The 14,342-nt window shown below is 36.9% G+C and overlaps 5 protein-coding genes across 6 annotated transcripts in view; 3 read left to right on the forward strand and 2 right to left on the reverse strand.

Annotated features, from left to right (window-relative positions):
• The window catches only part of Schip1 (Schwannomin interacting protein 1), a 374,012-nt gene that overhangs the window by 240,923 nt on the left and 118,747 nt on the right, over nt 1–14,342 (reverse strand). The window lies entirely within an intron of this gene.
• Nucleotides 1–14,342, forward strand: part of LOC117984032 (uncharacterized) — a 218,296-nt gene that overhangs the window by 54,533 nt on the left and 149,421 nt on the right. The gene's annotated exons all lie outside the window — the stretch shown is intronic.
• Nucleotides 260–4,682, forward strand: LOC117983838 (radial spoke head 10 homolog B-like). 2 transcript variants are annotated; one of them, XM_034970468.2, is made up of 8 exons: nt 260–590; nt 700–761; nt 1,349–1,498; nt 2,090–2,320; nt 2,520–2,633; nt 2,725–3,688; nt 3,928–4,149; nt 4,339–4,682. In XM_034970468.2, the coding sequence occupies exons 1-8, from the start codon at nt 260–262 to the stop codon at nt 4,638–4,640; spliced, it is 2,376 nt and encodes a 791-aa protein (XP_034826359.1). In that variant the 3' UTR covers nt 4,641–4,682. The 2 variants fall into 2 exon arrangements, with proteins under 2 accessions (XP_034826359.1, XP_034826364.1); XM_034970473.2 differs by lacking the exon at nt 1,349–1,498.
• On the forward strand, nt 5,626–8,683 carry LOC117984393 (uncharacterized). The gene is made up of 3 exons (XM_034971023.2): nt 5,626–5,934; nt 6,398–6,527; nt 8,448–8,683. Exons 1-3 carry the CDS (start codon nt 5,636–5,638, stop codon nt 8,652–8,654), a joined length of 636 nt encoding a protein of 211 aa, XP_034826914.1. The 5' UTR covers nt 5,626–5,635; the 3' UTR covers nt 8,655–8,683.
• LOC117984221 (neuroguidin) lies at nt 11,598–13,964 on the reverse strand. The gene is given in 6 exon segments (XM_034970849.2): nt 11,598–12,548; nt 12,551–12,706; nt 12,709–12,756; nt 12,759–12,818; nt 12,821–13,340; nt 13,726–13,964. Coding segments are annotated over 6 exon segments (876 nt in total). The 5' UTR covers nt 13,735–13,964; the 3' UTR covers nt 11,598–12,465.

The raw sequence follows: 14,342 nt of genomic DNA on the forward strand, positions 1-14,342 counted from the left end.
ATGAATGATTACCATACATATTCTGTCAGTGTCAACTTTTCACTTCCCTGTATTGTGGTCAAAGGTATTTTCCGAGATGTTTTCAAGTTATTGATGAAATAGGATTATAGCCATATCTATAACATTATTATTTTATAGTTTTTGTCTTACTTAGGTGTAATTTGCTTGTAAAAAGTAGGGCCAGGGAAATTTTTTAAATTTCTACCCTCAGGCCAATAAAGCAGTTTGTACAATATAGGTACATAAAAGCACTGCAGTTATGTATTACATAGACTCGCAAAGAACTTTGACTCGACGAGATAGCTCAGTAATAGTACCGAAAGCCTTTATTAGAGATGATTTTGAAGCTCTGTCTACGCCGCGTGGACATTCTACGGCTCGACTTGTCTGCGAGTCTGGAACCTCTCTCGGGTACCGCCCGAGGGGGTCTGTTCGGAAAGAAATTATTACTATTCTTTTCGAATCTATGCTGGACAGTATTGTAGAATCTTGGGAAGTAATAGACCAACGTAAAACTGAGGAAGTTAATATTGATATTGGCAAGACTCCCAGTGAGATAACGTCCAGTAGCAAGAAAAAGAAACCACTAGGTATGTTAGTTTACCTTCTTACCTACCTTTGCTATATCTATGAAAGGCACGTACCTATATACTATACAGTCATATGGCTGGAAATTAAATAATTTTATATTTGTTTCAGCGAAATCATCTAAATCAAAAAAGAGTCGGTCTAAAATAGAGTTAAATGATAGCAATACTCAGGTAGGTACTTTCCTATTAGGTACATATTATATACAACAGCCTTCTGCAAACTTTGTGGCCGCTCTGTCTGAATAGGTAAGTAATACCTACCACAATATTCTCAGGAAATGTAGACTTTATGAGGATGCTTTGATGTCACAGTGAAACGTATTACCTATTACGTATTAAGTGTGTTTTGTAGGATTTGTATAGTATTGCTGTGGTATGTGCGGCTTGCTTGGTTGGTGGCTTGCTTTACCTGCATGTTTAGCAGTGGAAGGGGAGGGGGTGCTCCGTTGTGTATACGGTATACCTACATTGGACCCTACAGATTTGTCTCTTTTGGTGGATTACAGCAAATTAATCTTTTATGTTCTTGGTACCTATATCGTAAACATTTGCAAAGTAGGTAGGTAAATGCCTGCTTCTATCCAACATTCACATCCTAACTTGTGTAACAGATTGTGCTTTCATTGAAAGTCTGCAACGTTTAACGGTAACAATAAGTTATAACGTAACTTTAACCGCAGCTGTCATGTACCTAACTGGATCTAAGTAAGTATGTAAGTATCTATTATCTATCTACAATTAATATAACTCTGTTACAGATCGATTTAATGCAAATGTGTTGGTGGGCAGGACAAGATGAAAAAGCAATCATTCGATTTCGAAATGGAAACCTGTATGAAGGCCAAATTTCGATGAAATGCATGCATGGGGAGGGACGTTATCAGTGGGCAGACGGAACTGTTTTCTTAGTAAATCAATCATTTATACGTTATTATTTATATAGTTACCTATACCTACATAATCGCTTTAGTATTTTTTATTTTTTTTATTTTTTTATTCACATACAAGTTAGCCCTTGACTGCAATCTCACCTGGTGGTAAGTGATGATGCAGTCTAAGATGATAGCGGGCTAACCTGGAAGGGGTTTTTCTGGTACCTAGCTATAGTGTTCTTGTCAAAACTAAATATCAGCAATAAGTCTTGCTTAGAAATATAAGTAGGTAGGTAGTATAATATTTAGAGGCTTCGTATTAATGACATACCTATAGTCCGCGACAAATCGAGATAGCTATCGGGGTATGAGGCGGAGGGACGCCCCGCACATCCGTATGTCCGTGAAAGATGGCAATGCTTTATTGTTAGGTATCAAATTGAACCCTGGCAAGACTGCACCTTGCCGTGGTACTAGGTAGTTGTCGGTGCGAGACGTATGAGTTGGGGAGCCATTTTCCCCAGGATGAGCCAGAGGGGCGTCGCACTCGGAAATTTCGTGCTCTAACTTGCAACAAAATGTGTCAAATTACTTAAGTACCTACTTAATTGCTACTTATAAACACAGGGCCAATTTGTGGAAAACGAAATAAACGGAAAAGGTACAATTCAATGGAAAGATGACACATGGTATCAAGGCGATTTCGCTGGAAATGTTCGTCACGGCAAAGGTCTCTATGTAAACTCACGTGAACAGAGTTATTATGCCGGATCTTGGCATCACGGTTCCAAACATGGGGAGGGAGTTATTTGTTTCCCTGGATCTACTAAAAATTCTTACGATGGACAATGGGTTTATGTGAGAAAATTTTCTTATATCTACCTACATAATACAACAAAGAACAATTATTTATAGCTTTAGAAGAGCTATAAATAATTGTTCTTTGTTGTATTAGTTACCTATAGGTAGGAATGTGTCTGTGTTGTGGATATTCGTCACCGTTTGAATTGGATAAGCAAGTTAAAATGCTACTTAGCTTTATTTTTTTGTTTCAAAGAACGTGCGTCACGGCTTTGGGTCTCGTGAATATTGCCAAATGAGTGGATATAAAGGAGAGTGGAATCATAACGTAAGGGAAGGAAAAGGTTTAATGATATGGCCAAATCATGATGTGAGTAGGTACCTAACTCTTGAAAAATTTTTAAACTTTAGGATTAGTAAGTAGTTGTTTATTGCATGTTTAAAATAAAATTATGACACAGTTTTATAGAGGGGAATGGATAAATGGTGTTATGTCTGGATATGGATTCTACATTTGGGATGCATGTTATAATAATTCTATGTCCTTGCCATCTCTGATCGCATACCGTGGCTTTTGGGAAAAGGGTAAACGCAACGGTTATGGTATACTGAACCTGGGTTTAGGATTAGGTTCCCACTACAAAGGAGAATTTAATAATAATAAAAAACATGGTGCTGGGAAATTAGTCACTAACAACGGACTTATACTAGAAAACAAACATTTATTTTCTGAAGACAACGTTGGTGTTATGACACGAGAAGAACAAGGCAAAAAAAGTGCAGTGGATAAATATACTCAACTTCAACTAGAACCCTTCTGTTTTGATATATGTGATAGCTCGGTCGGTCTTACTTACCACATAGAACAAGTAATTAAAAATATTGATAAACAACAAGAAAACGTAGTTGAAATTGTGAACGAGTTTATGGAAGCTAATAATATTCGCACGACACATGTTGCAAAAGACGAAACTCAAAAGGACTTGAGTTCAACAAGTCTTGGAGACTTGATAGATTTCGAAGTGAGCTCACTTAGTAAAGCGCTAAGATGCTACGAAACTAATTTGAAAAGCATATACTATCAATATGCAACTATATGTAACAAGGACGAAATACATTTCACACCGATCCTAATTCGTTTATATTTTTGGCAATTGTATTATGATTGCAATGTACATGAAAAAGGCTTGACGCTAGTTGAAATTGATAGAGCATTTCACGAGAATCCTCAATGGCTTTCAAGATCGCCTCACAATCCGTTTGAGAAAATATATTTTTGGCAATTTCAACATGGACTTATAACAGTTGCAAGAAGGTTGTATGCTAAAAGTCAATTGCCTGGAAGGAAGCCAGACACTATGTTGGCTAGTGCCTTTCGATTCTTTATGGAAAACGATATATTACCTGGAGTTGGACGTAAAAAAGGTATGCAAATTCTTTAAGTAGGTAGGTATTTATAGAACTGTTGAGAGGCCTATAGTACCTAAGTGATACAACAGTGGTAAAAAATTTGAAATTGGTGATGAATGACTAATGAATAACTCGTAAATACCCCGTAGAACAATTCGTTTTTAAAATTTAGTGCATTATTCTGATTCTAGCTAGTTGTATCGATTATTATATTATTATCAGGAAAACTTAATTATTCCCCTTTGACATTTCAGGTAAGCTTGCGGAAGGATATGGTGCGTTCGTGCCACTGAAAAGTCTTTACGGATTGTATTGCAGTTTGGAAGAGCCCTGTACTATAAGATCATTTTTGCGCGCTGTTCGATATCCGCCACATGATATCGGACAAATCAACCCTTCTCTTGTAAATCAAGATTATCATAACCTGGGAAGGAATGTTTACATTTTTGGTGACGAAATGACTTTTATAAAATATGGTAATGCTAATTTTAATTTTAGGTTAGGTTACTCACCTAAAAACACTTGCAGACAGAGCAGGGATTTTAAAAATAGGTAATAGGTAGGTACCTATATCAGATGATAGATAAAGCGCTTTTTCAAAATATATCTTGCGACACATTATCGTGAAAAGAAAAACCTCGTCATATTTAATTATTTATTTTCAGATGAACCAACAAGCAATGACAACGTTGAAAGCTTAAGTTTCAATCCTCCTCTGAAACTATTTAACTTAAGCAACTTGTCCACTAAAACAATAATAAACATATTCCAGCGAATATTTCCACAAGTATGCGTCGCGGACAAAATAATGGATTTGAATGTGGAGATGACATTTTTTGAATTTTTCGAAGCATTTATCACGTGTGTGGAGGAAAGTATTCGTGTCACAGATGGAGACGTTCGTTTGCAACAGAAGTCTTCAAGAACTCTTATCGCAGATATACCGACTTTGCCTAAATCTAAATAAAAGCTGTGGACTTGTTTACTGTTCATGAAAATGTTTCAAACGACATAGGTAATACAATACGTACATCGATCATATGTACCTTTAAGTACACCACAGGTTGAGATGACAATCGGGGTATGATACGGGGGGATCCCCCGCACAGCGGCACCGGGTTAGTGCTGGGGTGGTGCGGGTGTGCGGGGCGTTCCCTCCCCGAACGCCATCTCGACCTGTCGCGTACTATAGGTAAATATTTGAATATACAACCTTAAGTATTTGAATATACCTTGTGAAGTCTACCAATGCGCCAACCCTAAGAGCACTCACCTTGCTCAATCGTCTGATTGCTCAGCACCAACAATTACCTAGATGTTTTTAATGTTAGGTAGTACCTATATGTGAATTTAATAAAGTATGTATTATGTTACTTCTGACTCGGTATGCGATTTGGCGTTGCTGTAAGCATACCAAGAATATTGTTCAATAACACAATGGCCAGCGTGGTAGACTATGGCCAAAACCCTCTAAGAGGAGACCCGTGCTCTGTAGTGAGCCGGTGATGGGTTGACCATGATGATGATGATGAATTGTAGTTTTAGTGATTTAGTATTTTTCAAACCCGCAATATACAGCGTGCAAAACTCGGGGTCAATGCTACGACGTGGCATTGACTCCGAGTGGCCATGGACCATGTAGGAAGTAATGGAAGCATAACGGAAGTAATAAACGGTAGGTAATAAAGGCCTTGGGCTCCGACTTGTGTAGATTGTATACACAGAAAGCTGCCTTAGTAATCTGTGGCCTAGTGCCATTCACATGACAATGATAATAAAATAATGGCATGTAGGTACCTACTTAAATGGCATATTTTGATTATTTTGCTGCATTCCAGTCAAAGATTTCACCTTAAAAAAAAATTATAGGTACCCTTTGAATAATAAATTATTATTACAAACCCTTTGCTAATTTAGTGATTTATAAAAAATACATAAAATAATATTATACTTATTTACAAAATGAGGACAAAGAATCCTATGGCTAAAAAGCCACAGCAAATATTATTTTCAAAAAATAAATATGGTCCACATGTTAAAGTTGAAAACTGGGATTATCAAATACACGCAGAAAAAAGAGACAACTACGTATACCGCGATCAACTGAGTAATCACCTGAGCACCTATTTGCGTTGGGGTGATCAGGATCAAAAGATAGGCAAAACGGAAACTCGTCATATGCTTGAACAAGTATTTACCAAAACAGATCCGGTGTATGCTTTTAAACCTCTGGTGAATTTCACTTCTTACCCGTGTACTGAGTGAGTAATTCTTAGTTATACCTTAACTCTCTAAGTATAGCTACTACGCTCATCTAGTCCCATGGCCAGCACAAATCGAAGCTCAGCTAGGTGCTTGTCTCTACTAGGGATCTCATAACTTTTTAACAAAAAGGCATTATAAACTTGCGAGCCTTTGCAATGATTATGATACATACGTATGACTTATTCCTCCTTCTTCAACTAGATAGGTACCTACTTAATCCTAAAGAACAACAATAGTCCAACGGATGTTATTTGAACTTCTGACCTTAGTCCTTACGGATTTAATTCCACCTATTCACCGTAGAGCTATTGAAACTTCAAAACCATCTCAGACTTCAAACATGCTTTAAGTATATTTTATCTATACGGGTGTGGCGACATGGTGGCGACCAACATGATTAGAAGATACCTAACTGTTAGCAGGTAGACCTACCTGTCTAAATTCCTCATATTATACTAGCACTCCTGGGAGAAATCAGTTAATGAAAAAAGCAAACCTGGCACAACTTCCTCCTGATTTTGGTGTAATGGATTATGTTTCTACGCATCAAGACGATTATAGAAATCCGCACGCAACTGTCGCTAAGCCGGTAAGTTTTTTATACGCGTTTTACTCATGCGGTTCGAAGGAACATAATATGTTGGGCTGCCTAGTCCTAGAGGCCTATATGTAGTAGTCCGCACTATTCGCAGGGATATGAAGGCATCCAAATTTACATAAACTTCTGTAGTTTCCAGAGGATGGCGGTTTGTGTATTTTTTTAATGTAAGTACCTAATTGAATATTTTGTGAACAGTAAAAATAATAATTATACAAGTGCACTGTATGTACCTACTTGTACATAAGCCCGACAATGTAACGCAGTGTCGCTGATAGATGCGTGATGTAGGTATTGGCCGGTAATATTCTTATTAATGTTTAGTAGGTAGGTAATTATATTCTTTGTGCTAGCCGATATTATCATCAAACATCGATAAGACCTTTCTGGCATGGACGGTAAATATGGGCCAAAGTCCCGGGTTCAATTTAGATTTCAAATTTCTGAATTGTCTCAGATCTGGTGTGGTAGAAGACTTCTTCTGGTGGTTAGTTGCTTTGCTTATCACCCTAGTACCTACATAAATATGCTGTGCACGACCTTAGCAACTGAAAACTACTTCATCATAATCAAGACGTCCCCTGCTGGACAGATCTCTTGTCGAGACTTCCACGCGCCACGGTCTTGCGCCGCCTGGATCCAGCTGATCCCTGCGACTCGTCTGTCGTCCGTCCATCTAGTGCGGGGTCTTCCAACACTGTGCCTTCCGGTGCGAGGTCGCCATTCTAGCACCTTGTCAAATCCGGTGGTGTCCTGTTCGTCACCACTGATGCCTGCGTTGGGTTCAGGTACTTGTGGTGGCCCCAGTAGCTCGCGAGGTAGAGGACGCCCGTCCGGCGGTCTCGCGTGAAGCGGGGTGATGCCTTGGAGACGTACGCAAGCACTGTAGTCCGCGCGAACGAACATTGTGCGTGCGAGATGACATACATACTCCTCCACGACCGGTATCCTAGTATCTCGATGAATGACGTCATTTCGGACGTTGCTGCTTCTGGTATGCTGAGCAGAGGGCATACCAGGCTGGGGCCGCATACGTCAGGCGCGAACGGACGTAGGCTCCGTAGACTCTCAGTATGGTCTTGAGTGATAGTTTGGAGGCGAAAAGAGAATGGAGCATCGACCTGCTGCTGCTAGACATAACATATGATCGACAGTGGGAGCCATGCGCAGTCTCCGGTCTATCTATAGGTAGAACCTATAGTTCGACCTACCTATACATCTGCTAGATGGCACTGAGCTCCGTTGAGATCCGAAATTCGGTCAGACATTATAATATTATCCCTATACATAGAACAATTATTAATTGTGTTCGTTAGCTTCGTTTCGTTCGATCGACTATGCACCTCGTTCTTACTTCTACTCTGAATCTTTGTAGTTTTACGATACTTGCGTAAGGTTATTGGGATAGTAATCCCAATGGATTGGGATTGGGAGGGATTGGATGGGATTGGGATCTAATAGCTTAGAAAAAAATAAGTAAAAACATAACTTAAATCTTTGTATGCTTTTCACAGTATAATATAAAAATTTATTTCTAAAAATTATAGCATTTTATAAAGTTTTTACTTGTTTTATTCCAGTTTTGTTATGACCGCTTTTTCAATCGCCATAAATAATAATCTTTAACTGTGAATAAACTCCTCGGTTAAAGATTATTTAAAAAAAAAACAGGGTTCGTAATTTCGCGCCAAAAGTGTAGTTCTATGGAACCACTAATAGATGGCGTGACGGTGCATGGTCTGCACTTTATTTGTATGTAGTTGGGCTTCTTCTCCTTGGAGTAAATGTATTCTGTGCCCCGCGCTAACCCGATGCGCGGGGGTATACGGGGCGTCCCTCCACCTCATACGTCGATTGCCATCTCGACCTATCGCTTACAGTTATAAATCGAAATAAAATATTTTTTAACAGTTGATGATGGCGTCTCCTCCTTGGCTGATGAATAGAGTGATCCGGTCGGATCTTACACATAACCATGGGACTGCACCCCCGAGAGGGGAGTATCAGTGTTTGGACACGCACACGCCTATCGGCCACATACGTGAAATGAGACTGTTCCGATACCAATCCTTCAACCCCGCTACATGCCTTCAAGATTTCCCAGATGTTGCTTTATAACTCGCAAAAAAATAAAAGTGTTCATTATTGTTAATTTTTATTTTATTACTTAGGTCTATTATTACCAAACATCATAAAAAAACAAAGTCATTACATTAACAAAAAAGTAAACAAAATAATGAAACATAAACAGCAACACCAACATTTATTCTAGTAAAATTGAATTTTTAAAAAATCAGTGAAGTTATTTACCAAACTAGGTCCTAAACATGCAAAATATGAAAAAAAACCGCCCAAGTGCGAGTCAGACTCGCCCACCGAGGATTCCGCATCTTAGAAAGTAAGATTTTATTTAGGTAAATAACTAAGTACCTAGTTATTTTATGACCTACCGTCTCAAAATCAAGGACATTTACTTAAATAAAAAATAAATTCCTTTTATTTGGGCTCGCGAAACTCAATTTTTTTCGAGTGCTAGTCAGACTCGCAGTTGACCGGTTTCTTACCATTTTGGTACGGAACCGTAAGAGGTAAGTACGTGATAGATCCAGATGGCAATCGTGGTATGAGGCGGGGGGACGCCCCGCACAGCCCGCACGTCACACGCGCTATCCAGCACCCGGGTTAGCGCGGAGGGAGTGCGGGGCGTACCACCTAGATTACCATCTCGGCCTTGTCGCGAACTAAATAGGTATCTACCGATATAAGACGGTGGCACCAAAATTGGACCATTTCAAAATAATATGATGGGAGACACAAAAACAATCAGACCACACAAATAATAAATTAGAAAAAACAAAGATGTTAAGGTGGAAGACACGTCTGCCCGCGAAATTCAAATTTAATTTGGTTGAATTTCGCGGGCAGACTCGTGGCTTGGGCCTTCAACATTTAACTCTGTCTAAGGTGCCACCGCACACGCAATTTCAACCATAATTTAAGTATGTTAAAGTACATAAAGCTGAATTTACGTTATTATCATCTTGTTTGATTAACAACATAAATTCAGCTTTATGTACGCTGCGGCTTAGTCCCACTCCATACACGTGTAGATGTAGCGTTGCCGTCTAAGAGTACCTTTACACCAGAGAAACGTGGGTAAAACTCTCATTTTTATAGCAGTATGGTCAGGTGAAAAAGTGTTCAATGAGTTAAGCTATGCACCTCTTAAATCTCTGTCAGCAAGTCACAGAATTAGGAGATTAAAGTAAGCCTACTTACATGAAATCAAAAGCTAACTTAAAATAAAGTCACTCTTTCAATGAACACATCAGTTGGCACAATACTTAAAACTCATTCAATTATCCATATTTTTCAAATGATGAAACACAAGTCAATATATTATAACATTAGAAAAAATCATCAAACGAAAATACAAATTAATAGATACCCATTATGGACTAAGAGCCAGCGAGTGCCAGACCTTCGTTATTTTTAAAAGCTGAAAGTTTCTCTGCGTATTGTCCCCATCACAGGGAGGAACGATCAGCGACTATGAAGTTTGGATCATGGTGGCTTTGGTAGATAATAGGTAACAAAGCCGTATAAAATCTTAGTAGGTACTAAGTATAAAATTAAAGTCCATTTTTTTATAGATATTCGGAATAGTATTAGAATCACGCCATGATACTAATCTTGAGATCTATAGAGCGCACTCTGACTTAAGACAGAGTTTAAAAACGAGACAGAGCTGTATCTCTCACATAAATCTGTCTCGTTTTAACTCAATCTTAACTCTGAGCAAAGTCCAAGTGCGCTCTAAGATCTCAGCCTAAGGTCTTGCAATGCATGACGTGACTTCTAATAGGCGACTATCCGAAGAAAATATAAAAAATTGGACTTTGTACTTTGACGTAAGATTTATTATGTACCATATTATACTGTATTGAACCATAAAAACAACTATTTATAAAATAGTGCGTAACCAAAACTAATATTTTTAGGGTTTTTTTTCACGGTTTATTGCGATATTTTAGCTCATTCTAGTTGTCGATGTTCATAATAGAGCGAGGCTCAACTCACACATTTTTTTGTCTTGTTAAACATAAGCTAATAGTTTCCACTCTCCGTGCCCCTCCAACTAAACATAAGCTTGGTCTAGGAATATGTAGAAACAAAAATAGTCAAACAGATGGGATTCGAACCTATACACAATCTTGCAGATTTCAATCTCCATCTTGAACCTATCAACTATAATTAAGGCTTCAAGATTATCAGGATTAAAGGATACAAAAAAATGATTAGCAAGCTGATGTTATCAGATAAATAGAGTATTTCATGCTTTGAGTTCCAGTAACATAGTGACTGCCAGTAGTCATTTAAAAAAATATATATGTTTATATATAAACTATATATTTTTGATACATACCTATATAAAAATAGTATAAGGTTATGGCTTGAAGTATTAATGTAGCACCTCCCTGGACGTTTTTACTAGTTAACAGTAAATAAGTTCCATAAAAGGTGATTCATTTTTCACTTATGTAATAATATTATTAGATATTCTTTGTTAAATGTTTAGCTAAATAATAGAGAAATATTTGTATTGTACGTAACAAATGAGTCCTAACTATGATATAATTAATTTTATAGGAGCTCAAATATACTGTGCATGTGCCAAGTGAAATGGAGTACCCTGTATGCTAAAGTTTATATTCTTTATAATAACATGCATATTATTGTATATTATAATGCTTATATTATGGCTTCACAAATTCCTAAAGAGGTGATAATTCTTCACCAATTTTCCCAAATTTACAATAACAAGCTTGTTTAACAGCATTTTTTGTAGTGATATGATACCAAATGAGTCTGGACATATAATATATTCATGCATTAACTAATTATACCTTTCAAGTTTCATTGTAAAGAAATAAATAATGGTTCATCACCTGTAAATACATATATACTTAATTACAATTACAATAATTACTCATTACACCTCACAGTGTTATCACTTTAACACAATTATATTATTTACTATAGGATGCCCGCGCCTTCGTGCGCGTGGATTTAGGTTTTAAAATCACGTGGGAACTCTTTGATTTTCCGGATAAAAAGTAGCCTATGTCGTTCCCGGGATGCAAGCTACCGCTGTACCGAATTTCGTCAAAATCGGTTGAACGGATGGGGCCGTGAAGTCTACACACAGGCTGAAAGGGGACACACAGACAGACAGCCACACTTTCGCATTATAATATTAGTATGGATTCAGTTTATATAAACGTCCAAGCTATTTTCAGTATCTTATTTAAATAATAATCTCTATATATAAAATGACTCGCAAATGTGTTTGCTGATCGCAAATCTCTAGAACAGCTGAACCGATTTCGCTAATTCTTTTTTATAATATTCCTTGAAGTATGGGAATGGTTCTTACGGAGAGAAAAATTGTAAGTATAAAAAAAATATTAAAGAACTGTTAATGGAACGACTGTTAGGCGGTACGAAGTCGCCGGGGCAGCTAGTAGTTTATAAAAATTAGGAATGGCTACAATTAAATCTACAATCCACAGTCAATAATTTCTATATTAGCTTCACTTTGTTACTTTTTTATATTAACAATCATTTAAAACAAAATGAATCCTAATACAAGGAGAAACATAACTCTAGTAGAAAAATAAAGTTTCAATCTCTGAAAATTAATTTTTATGTATTACAAGTAAGTCTAATTTGATTTTAAAGTTTATTAATAGAATTTGAAGTGTTTGGTGCATAAGCACTAAATAAGCTTACTTTTAATGCAGATTTATCATTGTTTAAATATACAATGAGGCACTTTGCTAACCATGTATTTTCATGTGACTACACCCAAAACATTCAAATACAGGATTCAATGAAGGTAGAAATCAAGCAATTACAATTTCTGCAATCATTGTGTACGCCCTTCTTTTGAACCCCTTACCTTTTTAGACTTAATCTTGTGTTTGCGTGCAGTGCTTCGAGTTCCAGTTATTCATCAGCTAACATGCCAACAGTTGTTAGTTTTTGCCTTCTATTCTTCTCAGCTTTTGTAACTGGCAAGCGAGTCAGATAGTTTTCTTCATATTCAGTTTTCTCTTGTTCTATATTTGATATAGAATGTTTAACATGGTTGCCTGTGCTCATCTCAGTGGTGCCTCTGAATACTCCTCTCTGAGCTCTCTCATGACACTAGAATTAGGAACTGCTTTTTGGCTCGTTCTTTGTTTTTCTTTTCACTCTCATTCCTTGATATACTATCACGAAGTGAACAGCTGCAATTTAGGGTGGTATGTATATATTGGATTTGCCACTCTTCTCTTTTTTATCAGTTTCTGATTCATTGCTGCTATCTCCATCACTATTTTCTATCTTACTTACTAGATTATCAGGATTGGCATGATATGATTGAGGATCGTCTTCTGCAGTACCAACAACTGCAGTTTTAACAAGTTTATCAATCTGATATTTCAGTTTAGAATCTATTGGACGAATTTTTTCAAGTACTGTCCTAATTTCAACAAGCCTGTCTATTGAAGGGTCGGAATCAATCTTTTCACCAGAACATTTTCTTAAAACAATGTAAGTTAAATTAATCAAATAACTGAGAAGCATTTGATATTTCATTTCTAGAAAACTCAAACCTTTATCTGTAGAAATTTCACCACTTTTAACACGCATCAACATATTATCCACTAGTTGTGAAACTTGCTGAACATTTGTATTCATTTCTTTAAGCAATTTTAGAGCTTGATGCAAGTCTGGTTGTTCCATTTCATCTGTTGCCTGAGAAAACATACAAACTGTATACAAATAACAATACATATGATGTAATATCTGTTATAACAACATCAAACGGACTATGATTATTAATTAATCGCAAAAGGCATTCATAACAGGTTAATTCTTTATGCTACAAATAGCCTAGACTAATGTTGTGGTTGTTTCATAATCAGTTTTAACTTATTTGTTTATTTTAATAGGTAATTTTTGTCTGTAGAGAAAGTGGAGAAAATGAGAGTGGTCAAGACGTCCACAAAGCAAAACTTGTAAAATATTATGGTTGTTTAAGTAAAACTTGTCCTACGTTATTGTGTATATAATACTAGACACTAGACGTAGCTGCAGAAAGAATATTATATTCATCATTTTTTTTAAATAAATCTCCTACCTGGACCATGTTGTCGATGTTATATTGCAATTAAATAACCTCAATATTTTGTTTATAGTATTAATATAAAAGGTATTTCAATCTTTAATTATGTGATTACGTTACGTATTCAAGAAAACTTGGATAAAATTGTTCAATAAAGTAAATTCATTCTTTCAAAATAAAACAAATCACCACAAAACATGAAAATAAAGCATGAGCAACACAGGCCATAGATAATATACTAATACGGGCAATACACAGGCAACACAGGCAAGCAGAGCACAGGATCACGAGCAGCAACGGCAGTGTTGCCAACTCCAAAGATTTTTAAAATTTATTTTACGGCCCTGGATGTCAGTTCTTAGAAAATAATCTACCAACACAGATAGACAGACTATTTAAACTTATTTTATTTAAACTATTTCTATCTTGGATCGGATGATGATGGCTCTTATACAATCATAATAATTTAGTACCGTTCACTTCCACTCTACTCCTCATTGTGTATTTGGTATAATAACTAAGCTAAAGTTAGTAATTGTCATTGGAAAGAACTGAAAGTCGAAGCAGATAGTGGCGGCGAGTGCGTCCCGACAAGGTTAGCTGTTTTTTGTGGAGGGAACGCCCGGCACACT

Source organism: Maniola hyperantus, chromosome 1 (assembly GCF_902806685.2).
Source record: "Maniola hyperantus chromosome 1, iAphHyp1.2, whole genome shotgun sequence".
Classification (NCBI taxonomy): domain Eukaryota; kingdom Metazoa; phylum Arthropoda; class Insecta; order Lepidoptera; family Nymphalidae; genus Maniola; species Maniola hyperantus.